At 35.6% G+C, this 15,501-nt stretch overlaps 1 protein-coding gene and 1 pseudogene across 1 annotated transcript; one reads left to right on the forward strand and one right to left on the reverse strand.

Moving 5' to 3' along the window:
• Positions 1 to 4,110: 4,110 nt before the first annotated feature.
• LOC127905254 (photosystem I P700 chlorophyll a apoprotein A1-like) lies at positions 4,111 to 4,926 on the forward strand. The gene has a single exon (XM_052452578.1). It carries the CDS (start codon positions 4,111 to 4,113, stop codon positions 4,924 to 4,926), a length of 816 nt encoding a protein of 271 aa, XP_052308538.1.
• On the reverse strand, positions 4,925 to 5,389 carry LOC127905255 (NAD(P)H-quinone oxidoreductase subunit H, chloroplastic-like; annotated as a pseudogene).
• Positions 5,390 to 15,501: the final 10,112 nt, after the last annotated feature.

A 15,501-nucleotide genomic window follows, 5' to 3' on the forward strand; every position in this document is an offset into this window, starting at 1 on the left:
ATGCGAAAAATAAAAGATAAGGGAAAAAGAAAGCAAATTTTTTTTTTGTTGGGTTGCCTCCCAGTAAGCGCTTTTATTTTATGTCATTGGCTCGACATGTTGCATGCTCATTCTTCATAGATTGGTTCAGCTAACTCTGCAGAAGCGGTGAGTTCTGTCGTCCAACCTTCATAGAAAGGTTTCAAGCGATGCCCATTGACCTTGAGTACTTTGTTGGTTTCTAAACTTGTAATTTCAACTGCACCATAAGGAAAAACATTAGAAACAACAAAGGGTCCAATCCAACGAGAGCGCAAACTTTCCAGGAAAAAGTTTCAAACGCGAATGATAAAGAAGGACTTTGTCTCCAACATTAAACTCTTTTCTTGTAATCATTCGGTCATGGAGACTCTTAGTCTTTTCTTTGTAAATCCTTGCATTCTCATAAGCATCATTTTGTATTTCTTCCAATGTAATTCCAATCTTTTTAGGCACCAAAAGGATAAGCGCCACCCATTCACTATCCATGATGGGGTGAATGACTCCTCTATCATGGGGAACAGCTTGCAAAGCCAATGCTGATTCATGCAGGTTTTGGGGAACACATATATGCCTCTCCATCTCTTCTATCTCGGTAAAATCATAGCCATAGCTCAAAGCTACGCTTAATCCATCCTCACTATCAAAATCACAAACTTGCTGCACACACTTATCAACTTGGCCATAACATGTGATAGAATAAACATTGCTATAAGGATATGCCATTGCATCATGAAAATTAAATTAAATTTTTTCATCTCCTACCTCCATAGACAAAGTATCCTTACCACAATCAATTTTTGTATTGGCAGTTTTCAAGAATGGTCTCCCAAACAATATAGGAGTGTTGTTTGATGAATCACAAGAATCATGTTCCATATCAAGAATATAAAAGTTGCATGGAATGACCAAACTATCAATCTTGACTAGGACATCTTCTATCACACCAAGTGGGTAAACAAAACTACGATCCGCAAGTTGTATTACAATGCTAGTTTTATTCAAAGGCTCAAGACTAAGAGAATTATAAACATGTTTAGGCATAACACTAATGGATGCACCTAAATCGCACAAGGCCCTTTTGAAACTAGCATTAACAATAACACATGGGATAGTAAACGCACCTGGGTCTTTTTGCTTCAAAGGCATATTCTTTTGAACAATAGCAGATACAACTTCACCCATAGTTACCATTTCATGACCTTTTAGTTTGAAAGCTCTCTTGGTAGTACACAACTCCTTCAAGAATTTGGCATCCTTGGGAATTTGCTTGATAGCATCAAGTAAAGGAATGTTGAGTTCTACTTTCTTGAAAACCTCTAAAATCTCTTTTTCTTTGTCCTCTTTCTTTGACCTAGAAGAACTCACAGGAAAGGGTGGAATTGTTTTAAAACTGGAATTGATTGAGTGAGGAGTTACCTTTGGAGTGTTGGTCGATGTTTTAGTTTGTAGAGGAGGAGGATGTTACTTCTTTGTACTCAATTCGGTTTCTATCTCTTCTTCTTCCTCCATCTCAATTTGTTTTGACCTTTTCTCTTCAAGTTCTTTCCCACTTCGCAACATGATCACACTAACATTCTCTATTGGATTCAATGCTTGGAAGGGCAATTTTCCATTCATTTGTGCTTCCAATTTCCCCACACTTGAAGCTACTTGCCCCATTTGCTTCTCCAAGTTGTGAATACTTGACCTTGTTTCCTGTTGAAAAGATATGACATTTTGTTGCAATGTCACAGTGTTAGAAGCCAAAGTTTTCATCATCTCACGAAGATCATCACTGGATGACGACCCCATAACATTGGAGTTTGTGAATGGAGGGGGCTGCCTCGCTTGATAATTCTGTTGAGATTGAAATCCATGGGGATGGAACTGTCAGCCTTGATTGCCTTGTTGAGGTTGGTTTCCATAGCATAAGTTTGGATGATCTCTCCATCCGGGATTGTACGTGTTGGAAAAGGGATCATATTTACGCTGGGACTGTCCGTTGAATCCTCCATCAACTGCATGAACCTGTTCAATGTAATCTTCTTGCATTGTTGGGCACATATTTGAGGTATATCCTTGTAAAGAACATATGCTACAAACTTTCACCTGCTATACATTTCCACAAGCCAAAGAACGCACAAGAGAAGTAAGATCATTAACTTTATTTTCAAGGTTAGAAATACTTACCTCATTTACTCGTTTTTTTGCGAAGTCTCCACGCGTGCCAAATTGTTTCGAGTTGGCTGCCATGTTTGAGATCAATTGGCGTGCAGCTTCGGGTGTCTTATCTACCAATGCCCCTCCACTTGCAGCATCAATGATACTACAGTCACTAGGCATCAATCCTTCATAGAAATATTGAATGAGCAGCTAATTGGGTATTTGATGATGAGGGTATTGAATTCACAGTTGCTCAAATCTTTCCCAATACTCGGAAAGTGTCTCTCCATGAGATTGTCGAATCCCACATATTTCTTTCCTTATGTTGGCAACTCGAGATGCCGGGAAATACTTGTCAAGGAAAATCTTCTTCATGGCATTCCAAGTCCCAAAGGAACCTGAGAGAATAGAGAAAAACCATGCCTTTGCTGCCCCTTTTAAAGAGAAAGGGAAAGCTTTCAACTTAACCTGTTCTTCGTCAACTGCATTTGATTTCATACCAACGCAAACCATATGGAACTCCTTGAGATGAGTATGAGGATCTTCACCTGCAAGACCATTGAATGTTGGTAGCAAATTTATAAAACCATATTTTAGCTCGAAGTTTACATTATTATCGATGTTGATGCACAATGGTTGATTTTCCACGTTAGGAGCAGCAAGCTCCTTGAGTGTTTGTTGTCGTTCAACAGCCATGGTGTTGACGCGAGCTTCCTTTTGTAACCTGCGTAAAGTGTTTTCTATTTCGAGATCCACCTGCACTTGAATCTGATTAGTAGAACGGGTTACAGGCATAAATTGTCAAGAAAACTCAAAAGAAACCAACCACACAAGAGATCGAAAACAATGCAAATTGTACGAAAATCCTACGCTAGAAAACTAAAACTGCCTAAAAACCCTAGAAAACAGAGGAATTTGGCCTCGATAGGGTGGGGCTAGTGGTTCACCGTCCTGTTTAGAACATCGTTTCCCTTCAGGAAACAAAAGACTGATACCTAATTCCACCAAAAAATTTGTTTTGAACAATACCGTTGCCGTAAATGAACAGTACCGCAGCAAGCAAAAATTAAGTTTCTCTATTTTTTTTTAGAAAAATAAATAACAATCACAGCAAATAAAAATAATAGCACAAGAATCAACTAAAATTACTTCCCTGGCAACGGCGCCAAAATTTGTTGCGATGTCGCGATCGCACAAATTAATTACCCTAGCTTCAAACACAACACATAAGATAGTATAGAGCAAGCAAGGGGTCGATCCCACGAGGAAGGTTCAAGTTAGATTTTTATGCTAGATGATATGCAATTTGGGGGGGTTTTGGACGTTAACTAGGATAAAGCAAAAGAAAACATAAAACTATCAAGCAAAATTAAATAAAATTAGAAAATTATCAAGAGAACAAACCTTGGTCGCAAGCACACATCCACCTACAGAAATCAGAACTGATCATGGAAACGAAACATCAATTTATATTCTGAATATTTATCTCTTCTTAACATTGGTTAGTTAACGGATCCGCCGTATAACTAACCCTAACCATCAAACAACCACAGTGTCCGCACTAGTAATTTAATTCAATGGCAGCCTTAAGAACTAGATAAGTTGATTAATCAAGAAATCATAACTGTCCGCAGTCTATGTTTGATTTGATTGAATGTTCTCCCTAAGATTAATAACGTAGATCCGCCACAATCATTAAACTCAGTTGCTTCACAAGTTCATATACCACAACTCCGGTTTTGATATCAAACTTAGCAATAGATTGTCTACAATAATAACTTAGAGTCCGCTCTAGCAATTAAAATAAACAATCATAGGAAAAATAAGCATATGAGAACAAACATATTCATCATATAAACTGAAAAGAAAAGGTAAAATAAATCTCACAGTTCTTGAAATCTGAAGGTTTCTGTGTCCTTGCAACCAAGAAAAAGTGTTTAGCCTTGCATGTTTGTTGAACAACTGATAAAAAAGAAGGATGATGCTCACGATTTCGATAGCCATACCAGTGATTTGGAAGAGATCTCCCGAAAAGTCTTTAGTGCTCATTTCGGCGAACTCTCCATCATCTTTCTTTGGCTGAGTGGCATGTATTTCCACGGTGCTCGTTTTTCCAATTATAAAGCATGGCTAAGCGATCCTACTCACATTGGGCCTAGCGCCCAAGTAGTTTGGCCAATAGTGGGCCAAGAAATATTGAATGGTGATGTGGGTGGGGGTTTCCGAGGAATACAAATAACCTCCAGGTTTTTTCAGATTTGGAGAGCATCTGGAATAACTAGTGAATTACAATTGTATTGTACGACAATTGGTGCATTAGTCTTTGCAGCCTTAATGCTTTTTGCTGGTTGGTTCCCTTATCACAAAGCTGCTCTAAAATTGGCTTGGTTCCAAAATGTAGAATCTATGTTAAATCACCATTTAGCAGGGCTACTAGGGCTTGGGTCTCTTTCTTGGGCGGGGCATCAAGTCCATGTATCTTTACCAATTAACCAATTTCTAAACGCTGGAGTAGATCCTAAAGAGATCCCACTTCCTCATGAATTTATCTTGAACCGGGATCTTTTGGCTCAACTTTATCCCAGTTTTGCTGAGGGAGCAACCCCATTTTTCACTTTGAATTGGTCAAAATATTCGGAATTTCTTACTTTTTGTGGAGGATTAGACCCAGTAACTGGGAGTCTATGGCTGACCGATATTGCACACCACCATTTAGTTATTGCAATTCTTTTCCTGGTAGCGGGTCACATGTATAGCTCATAATATCAGCCAATTTCATTCTTTTAATTAATTGAGGAAGAATTTGCAAATTGATAAAACCCGGCGGGCGAATTTTCCATCTCCAAGGAAAACTACTTTGATCCCCTATTAGAAAAATTCCCAACTCTCCCTTTGGTGCTTCAACTCGAACATAAAGTTCTTGTTTCGGCAATTCAAAGGCGGGAGAAGTTTTTTTACTAATAAATCGATATTCAAAATCATTCCATTCTCGATTCCTTTCTCTATCAAAACTTCAAGTTTCTAAATTTTCATAAGGCCCCCCTGGAATCCCTTCCAAAGCCTGTTGAATAATTTTTACGGATTCCGTCATTTCACCAATTCGGACTAAATAACGAGCTAACGAATCCCCTTCTTTTTGCCACTGGACTCCCCAATCAAATTCGTCATAACACTCATAATGATCAACTTTACGAAGATCCCATCGTACTCCGGAAGCTCGTAGCATGCATAATTTCGAGTTTCTTAGAGGAGGGGGGCGTTTTTCTCCTCTTGGCTGGCTGCCCCCTTCTCTTCTCTCATTCTTTTTATATCCTAGGAAACCCTAGTCTCTATTTTACAAAATAGTCCTCCCTTAAGTAGATTGTTTACATTTAAGTACTTCAATAACTATTTTCCTAAAAAAGGAGAAACAGCCTTCCATGAAATCTTCAAGTTTGACTTAGAGGAGCTAAATTGCTGAAATAAAAACTTGGATATCAGTTTAGATGCTTCGAAACGTAATTTGGACTCGTTTCTTCACGAAACCTGTTTGCTGGCAGAATTCAGTTGTCATCTTTGAAAAATCATATCTCCCTCACATGACATCGTTTTTTGCTGAACTTTGGAGCGTTTATATGCCTTTGAGTCAGTAATCCAAAAAAATTAAGTTTGCATCAATTGGACTTTTGTAGCTCCAGATATTCAAGTCGGAATGGCCGAAGGTCAACACTGGCAGATTGTGAAATTTGACTTTGAAGGCTGCGATTTCCATGCTCTTCCTTATTTTATTTTCTTACCTTAGATGTCCAGAAAGGTATGGGTGTTAGCTTTCTAATGCCACTAGAATCACTTCATTTCAACCTCTAGAGCTCACGCTCTGCATAAAACATCGACTGAAGGTCAAATCTGCCAATTATCTCCAATTTACTCCTTTTTGCATCTTTCATCCAAAAGTGCCTTCAAAACATAAAACAAAGAATATCAAGGCATTTTATATACAAAACATAGGCAAAACACTAGTTAAATGTGGGTGAAATTATCGAATAATATGGTTGCATCAGAAATGCATGAAGATGTTCATGCTTGAAAATTGTATGATTCTACTGGATTCTAAGAACAAATTGTATGCTTGAACCGAAATGCATGTAGATGTTCATGCTGAAATTGTATGATTATGTTGGATGCTAAGAACAAAATTTATGTTGCAACCGAAATGTATGTAGAAGTTCATGCTTAAAATTGTATGATTCTGCTAGATCCTAAGACCAAATTGTGGTGTCGATAATGAATTAGTTTTGATGTCGAATGGTGTTGTCAGTAGTGAATCAGTTTTTGCTACCGAATTGTGTTTTCCGCAGCGAATCAGTTTCCGCTACTGAATTGTGGTGTCAGCAGCAAATTAGTTTTTGCTGCCGAATGGTGTTGACAACAATGAATCCGTTTTCGCTGCTGAATTGTGATGTCGGCAGCAAAGCAGTTTTCCCTGCCGAATTGTGGTGTCCGTAGCAAACCAGTCTTCGCCGGTGAATTGTGGCGTTAGCAGCAAACCAGTCTTTGCTGGTGAATTCTATGTCCGTAGCAATTTAGTTTTCGATGTCGAATCCTATGGCAGCAGCGAATCAGTTTTCATTGTTGAGTTCCATGTCACCACAAAATTAGTTTTCATTGCCGAATTCTGTATGTCACCAGCGAATCAGTTTTACTGCCGAAATCTATGTAACCAGTGAATCAGTATAATTGACGAACTGTATGTCACCAATGAATCAGTTTTGTTGCCGAATTCTGTATGTAGCCAGCGAATCAGTTTTCGCTGTTGAACTGTATGTCAACAGGGAATCAGTTTTGCTGCCAAAATATATATGTCACCAACCAATCAGTTTCGCTACTAAATTCTGTATAACCAGCGAATAAGTTTTTGCTGACAAATTGTATGTCACCAATGAATCATTTTCACTACTGAATTTCATGTCACCAGCGAATCAGTTTCGCTGTCGAATCCTGTGACACCAGCGAATCAGTTCTCATTGACAAATTGTATGTCACCAGCGACCCAGTTTTTTCTAACAAATTTTTGTGGCAGCAGCAGCTTAGCCGCTGATGAATTTCATGTCATAAATGACTTAATGCTTGCACCAATTTCATTGTATAATTGTATAATATGTGGAACACTGGAATGTGAACATATGCATTTTGAAATAAGTATGGCAATGAGTTATGTGTTTGCCGAATGCAAATATGCCGATTTATGATCATTTGATATATCAGGTGGTGTAACTAGAATCGAACCTTCAACCGGGAGAGTACACCCGTGGGAGGAATATGTAGATGATTTCCACCCCCTTCTAGCATAACGTTAGTTTCTAAAGTGAATTTATCACGAAGGATCTATTGTTGTGCTATATGAAATGCTAAACTGACATAAATAGTTGTATGAGTATTACAAAGGATCTACCATTTTATTATACTAAATGTTAATTGTCATGAATGGTTGTATGAGTATTATAAAAGATCTACCGTTGCATTATACTAAAAAAAATGTTAAGTGTCACAAATGGTTGTATAAGTATTACAAAGGATCTACCATTGTATTATACTGAATGTTAATTGTCACGAATGGTTGTATGAGTATTACAAAATATCTATCATTGTATTATACTGAATGTTAACTGTCACGAATGATTGTATGAGTATTACAAAGGATCTACCATTGTATTATACTAAATGTTAATTGTTACAAATGGTTCTATCATTGTATTATACTGAATGTTAACTGTCACGAATGGTTGTATGAGTATTACAAAGGATCTACCATTGTATTATACTAAATGTTAATTGTTACAAATGGTTGTATAAGTATTATAAATGATATATTGTTGTATTATACTAAATGTTAATTGTCAAAAATGGTTGTATGAGTATTACGAAGGATCTACTGTTGCATTATATTGAATGTTAATTGTTACAAATGGTTGCATGAGTATTACGAACGATCTATCATTGTATTATGCTGAAGGTTATTTGTCACAAATGTTTATATGAGTATTGCGAAGGATCTATTATTGTGCTATACATAGTGCTAAATTGTTACAAATATTTGTATGAGTATTACAAAGAATCTATTGTTGTATTGTACTGAACATTAACTGTCATGAATGGATGGATGAGTAATACAAAGTGTCTACTGTTGTGTTATACTAAATGATAAACTGTTACGAAATGTTTGTTTGACTATTACAAAAGATTTATTGTTGTGTGTATTGAACACTAAGCTATTACGGAATGAGAGCCTAATTGTGCCCAATGTTACCTAAAACTAGAGAGACAAAGTAGATTCAAGGTCAAGTTACATGATTATTTGACGAATCTGCATAAATATTAAGCCTAGAGACATAATTAGATTTTTAATAGGCCAATTTGATTTAATCATGGGCCAAATTAAAGTTTAATTATGTTTAAGAATTAATTTGGGTCCAATTGAAGAATTTAATTACGTGCAAGGACTTAATTATACTTTAATTGGTCAAATTAATTTTATTGGGGGTTTAATTGGTGAAAAATTAAGTTTGGGAGCCCAATTTAGGCTTAATTGAGAAGATTGAAATTTTAGGAGACCAAATTTAATTTTGACCAAGTCAATTGATTGAAGTCAGGGGTTAAATTGCAAGAAAATCAAAGTTTTGAGACCAATTAAGGGCTAAATTGAAGAAATTCATGGCCAAATACCACTTTGCAAAAGGCGCCAAACTAGGCAGATGAAGTTAAAGAGAATTGAAAGTGTAATGGTCAAGTAAAGGTTAATTTGCATAAATCCTAGACCAAGGACTAAAATGAAAAAGGCATTGGAATTTAGGGCTAACATTGATGTCAGATAGAGGCAAAATTGTATAAAATTAGAAGTTTATTGTAAGAACTCAGAATTTCTCATCAATTCATGAAATAGTATTTAATCATAATTACACGAAAATAGGTGGTGAAAATTTATTTTTTTTATGTATCATCACGTCCATTGATGCTTTGCACAATAGTGTTTATAGATCGATCATATAGGTATCATTAGTTGATTTAGCACAATACTCATATGATCACATAATACAACAACTTTATAGAAGAGAATACATAAGCAATACATGCATATCATTATATCTTCATACTTATAAATCCACATCCCTGTTTTCAGAAAGTCATCATTTCAAGTCTTTACAAAAATGTCGATTGGCAAATCCATAGTCATTACATTGTTATACAAAATGCACATCACCTAAACATATGATTACATAATTTATATCAAAACACATGGAGCAGAGTTTCTACACGCCATGGCTATGTGACGTCTCTATTACAATTCAAATGCAATATAAGAATAAAAGAGCGATCTTGAAATATAATAATAATGAATAGAAATACATGATTGAAAATTCCACTATTAACTTAGATAGGTAAGTTCTTATTATGGACTTCATATAGCACGGTCATTAATGATTTCGTCGTTCGATGTTAATCTTATTCGTACATCCCAATCACTCAACTTGAGGTTTAGAGACCGAGGTTAACTCTCTAGTCTCCCTCGGTTCGTAAACCCGAATGCTATTAACCGAATGTAAACCCAACATTCGATCTTGGTTATCCGATATAGATACCATTAGCCGAAGTTTATCACTCCATTCAATCCTGGTTATCCAATAAGGATACCATTAGCCGAAGCTAATCACGTCATTCAATCTCGATCATCCATTATGGATACCATTAGCCGAAGCTAATCACATTATTCAATCCCGGTCATCTGTTATGGACACTATTAGCTGAAGATAATTACATTATTCAATCAACTATTTCATGAGTAATCTCAAACAACCACAACCGAGTAACAACAATATATATAAAATTCACTACAAGGATCTAGCATAAATATGGATAATGGTGGAGACCACCTACTTGCTCAAAGACTATTAGTGATACACCAAGTGATCACTAATCAGTATTCTTGCATTTACAATCTTAAAGATTATTACCGCCAATATTCCAAAATGCACATGCACACATTCAAACATGGAACTAGCTGAGTTTAATAACTTTGTTTATTTAGAGGGATAATTACATCGAGCATTCTACAGTTTGATATTTTTTTTTTCTCTGCCTCCGTGTTTGAAAAATTACACTTCACATCCTTAGTCAAAAATTTATAATCATGTGAAATGGTGTACCCTTATATATAATATATTATAAACTGATGGAAACAACAAAACACTCACTCTCACTCTCGTTTATATCTCACTTTACAACTTTCTCTCTTAACAGAAGTGAAAAAACCCCAAATAAAAAAGCATTGATAAGTAAATGTCTGGTTTCAAACACCAAATATCTAAAAGCTCTTTTTTTTATTATTTTTATTGATTTTTAGAGTTCTTAAAGTATTTGTGAATCAGTTTAAATTGGGGAAAATAGGGTTAGGGTTTCCAATTTAAAGTATTACTAGATTTTGAATTAGGGATTTTTTTTTTTTTTTTTTTTGTGTTGATTGATTAGTACTTAAAAGTGCATTTTTATCAAGGTTCTATATCATCATTTTGCACTTGAAGTATCAATAACTCCTTAACTAAAGCATGTTTTATACTAACATATCTAATAATATAAGATACCTTTAATTTATGATAAATGTTCATCTTAAATGCAGGCCTATCACATAAATGAAAGAATTGATTGATGAGTTGAAGTACTGAAATTGAAAGGACAGAAAGATGGCCAAACTTAGAAAAGAGAGGTTGGTGCAGTCCAAACTGGAACACTATTCGGTAATCGGGTCATATCTGGAGTTGTAGATCTCGGATTTAGGTCTGCCTTATATGGATGGAAAGCTAAGACATAGGCCTACAACTTTCATGAGGAGTCCAAGATTTAACAAGGCCTTTTTCAAGTCCAAATTGTAGCATCAATGAAGAAGTCCGAATCTGTCCTGCATCCCAGATACTGTTCAGTGTTCAGCCCATATCTCGAGTTCTAGAAGTCCAAATGATCTCAAATTTTTACCCTGGAAAGATGAGACAATTCCCTAGAACTTTCATGATTAAAGTCTGTTCAAATTATGACGTTATCAATGACGTTTTTGGCAGACAAGAAGATAAGAATTGTCACCAAGTCAAGATGTGGCCACTCACTCATCAATTAGTCAACAAATCAATAGTTCCGAATTTTGGCCTATAAAAGGAGTCATTTGCCATGTATTTAGGCATCTTGGTGTTCAGATCAAGATCATGCTCTTGTTCTCTCTTTATATTTTGTAATGTTTAAGTTTTGCTTATATTAATTTCTTGCTTATGCTTTTCATTTCCTTTCCTTGTTTATTTATGTTTCTTTCTTTCATTATGTGTTGCTAAGTTAATTATGTCAAGGTGAAAAGGGTACACTAATGGTGTAAGAATAAGTATAATATAAACTTAACATGGACCTTAATGTTGGATACTAACATGCTTTATATTTGTTATCTTGTTCACTTTTAATACTTTGCTTGTTAAATGGTTAATCTAGATTTATGTTGTATAACACTTGGTACAACAAATACTTGGCACTTTCATAGCCCATACTGTATGGTATAACCGACACCTGAGCTATGAAAGGAACTTGATTTGTTGTTAACATAAGTTATAATCATGAATGCCTGACAACATTTACAAGTATTAGCATTATTCGAATAAGATAACTAATGTAATCATGTTAACAATTTATAATCTGATTGGAACCTCCTTTGTGTGTGGTTACCAATTGAATAATAAGAGTTTATACTATACTTGTTTGAAATACCATTAGTGGATTCTCTAACCTTGACATTTGTTGTTATCATTGTTTAATCCTTACGTTAATCTTCCATCTCAAAGTTCTCATCAACTTCTTCCTCTTCTTCTTCACTATTATTATTATTGTTGTTATTATTGTTGTTGTATTATTGTTATCTATAATTTATACAATTAACCTCCCTGTGGTTCGACCTCGGTCTTACCGGGTTATTTATTACTTCGACACTCCTGCACTTGGGAGAAAACATCAATCTTTTGGTCGTGTCAAGTTTTTGGCGCCGTTGCCGGGGAGGTAAATTCTTGTACAAATTATAGTATTTATTTTATTTTCTCTTTTTACTTTTCTTGTATCTAACTTTGTTTATTTTGTTTTGTTTCATTTTCTTTTTCTTTCTTCTTCTTTTTATTCTCTTTTTACACGTGCATGAGAGTGTGGTCACGTACATTAAGTGGTAGACTTTGTAGGGTATCCTCATCATTTTCAGAAAATATGGCCGAAGAAGATAACCAATCGCTTCATAATGAGAATAATGAGAATATTCGGGTTAGAACTCTTAGAGACCACATGAATCCCACAAGAACAAGTGCACCCTCATGCATAGTTTTTCCTCCTGATGCATCTCATTTTAATTTTAAGACAGACATTATTCAACTTTTACCATCTTTTCATGGCTTAGATTTAGAAAATCCATACTTGCATTTAAGGGAATTTGAGGAGGTTTGCAACACGTATAATGACTCAAATTGTAGCATGAACACCATTAGGTTAAAGCTTTTTCCTTTTTCGCTAAAAGATAAAGCTAAAACATGGCTACAAAATTTGAGACCTGGATCCATTCGTGCTTGGGATGAAATACAACAACAATTTTTAAAGAAGTTTTTTCCATCTCACAGAACAAACTCTTTTAAAAGACAAATCATTACTTTCTCTCAAAAACCAGGAGAAACATTTATCAATGTTGGGATAGGTATCGAGACTTGCTTAATACTTGCCCCCATCATGGTTTTGAAACATGGAGATTAGTTTCACATTTCTATGAAGGATTAACACCTAGAGATAGGCAAATGGTTGAATTGATGTGCAATGGAACTTTTGAAGATAAAGACCCTAATGAAGCAATGGAGTACTTAGATTTGCTAGCTGAAAATGCACAAAATTGGGACATCACAGGTACTTATGAGGCACCAAGTAAAATCCAACCTCATACATCTAGTGGGGGTATGTACAACCTTAGGGAAGATCATGACCTCCAAGCCAAGTTTGCATCTTTAGCTAGAAAAGTCGAAGCACTAGAATTGAAAAAGAGTGGTCAACTAAAATCTGTTCAAGATATTGCGTGTCAAATTTGTGAAACCAGCGAACATTCAACCAATGACTGTCCAACCTTGCCTTCTTTTAAAGAATGTCTCCATGAACAAGCCCATGCATTAAACAGTTTTCAAAGGCCCAATCATAACCCATACTCGCAAACATACAACCCTGGTTGGAGAAATCACCCAAATTTCAATTGGAAGAGTGATAACAATAATGCACAAACTTCACAGCCACCGTTTCAAGCACACCATAATTTCCAAAATTCTCATGGATATACACCTCCTTATGCTCCACCTCCTAGAAGAAATCTTGAGGAAACATTGCATGCATTCATGGAAAAGCAAGAGACGATCAACACTCAACTTGCTCAAAGCATGACAGATTTTAAAGATACTCTTGCAAAATTGACATCTGCTCTCAGTTTCCAAGAGAAAGGTAAGTTTCCATCTCAACCACAACAAAATCCCAAGGGGCAATACAATGCGAATGCAAGTAGTTCTAGAAGCCAACACATGGATCAAGCCAAATCAGTCATCACTCTTCGCAGTGGTAAGGTTATTGAAAAACCCATTCTTGAACCTTGTGAGAATGATGATGAGTCAATCTCTGAGGGTAAGGAAGGGGTTGAATCTGATCATTACAAAGAAAAGACTGATTCACCGCCAGCACTTCCATTTCCTCATGTCATGACCAAACAAAGGAAAGTTAATCACAACTCTGAAATCTTTGAAACTTTCAAACAGGTAAGGATCAATATACCTTTGTTGGATGCTATTAAACAGGTTCCTTCTTATGCTAAATTTTTGAAAGATCTGTGCACTGTGAAGAGAAAATTGAATGTGAAAAAGAAAGCCTTTTTAGCCGAACAAGTAAGTGCCATTCTTCAGAACAATAATGCTTTGAAATATAAAGGCCCTGGTTATCCTACAATTTCTTGCTTTATTGGAGAACATAAAATTGAAAGAGTCTTACTTGATCTTGGAGCTAGTGTGAATTTACTTCCATATTCAGTTTTTCAAAGTCTCAATCTAGGTGAGTTAAAACCAACTTCTGTAACTCTTTTACTTGCCGATAGATCTGTAAAAGTGCCTAGAGGAATAGTTGAAGATGTGTTAGTACAAGTCGAAAAGTTCATTTATCCTGTGGATTTTATTGTCTTGGACACACAACCTGTTGAAGCATGTAATTCATTTCCTGTTATTTTAGGACGTCCGTTTCTTGCAACTTCTAATGCATTGATTAATTGTAGGAATGGACTGATGAAGCTATCTTTTGGAAACATGACATTGGAGATGAATATTTTCAACATTTGCAAGCAACCTGGAGATGATAATGATTTACAAGAAGTAGATTCTATTGAAGAATTAGTTTATGATCAACTTGAATCTACTTTGAGTAAAATTGAATTGGATGAATCTGAAGATTTGCAAATGATTTATTCTCATGAAGAAATCACGGATGAAAAAGACACCGAAAATGTTGATGCGGATCTTTTGTCAAAAGTGACAACAGATTCGACATCCGACATCACACCAATCGATGATTACTTTCCTGATGAATCCTTACTTTCTCTTAGTTCAATGCCTTGGTTTGCTAAAAATATCAATTTTCTTGCTACAGGAGATTTGCCAACTCATTGGAGTACCGAAGACAAAGGTAAGTTTTTGAACGAAGTGAAGAAATTTTATTGGGATGACCCTTACTTATTCGAATATTGTCCTGATCAAATATTTCGAAGATGCATTCCTGACAATGAGGTAAGTAATGTCATTAAACTTTGTCATTCTGAAGCATGTGGGAGTCATTTCTCGTCAAAAAAGACAGCTGCGAAAATTTTACAAAATGGATTTTATTGGCCCACCATGTTCAAGGACACACATGCATTCTGCAAAACTTGTGAAAATTGTCAAAAAGTTGATACTGGTCAAAAAGTTTTGCTTTATAATTCTCGACTCCATTTATGTCCTGGAAAGCTAAGATCAAGATGGAGCGGTCCATTTATTGAGAAACATGTGTATCCTTATGGGGCCTTTGATATTGAGAATCCAAAGAATGACAATGTTTCTAAGGGAAATGGACATCGTTTGAAAGCTTACTTTGATAATTTTCCTAGTGAAAATGAATCCATTGGTTTGAATGATCCTATAGATAAAGGTTGATTATTTTGTTTTTCTCACATTGTTTTGTGTTTCTTTTTGGTGTGAATTTTGTTTTGTTAGTCTCTCTCACCACCGGTCAAATGGCGGATAACGATAC

This window comes from Populus trichocarpa, chromosome 4 (genome assembly GCF_000002775.5).
Source record: "Populus trichocarpa isolate Nisqually-1 chromosome 4, P.trichocarpa_v4.1, whole genome shotgun sequence".
NCBI lineage: Eukaryota > Viridiplantae > Streptophyta > Magnoliopsida > Malpighiales > Salicaceae > Populus > Populus trichocarpa.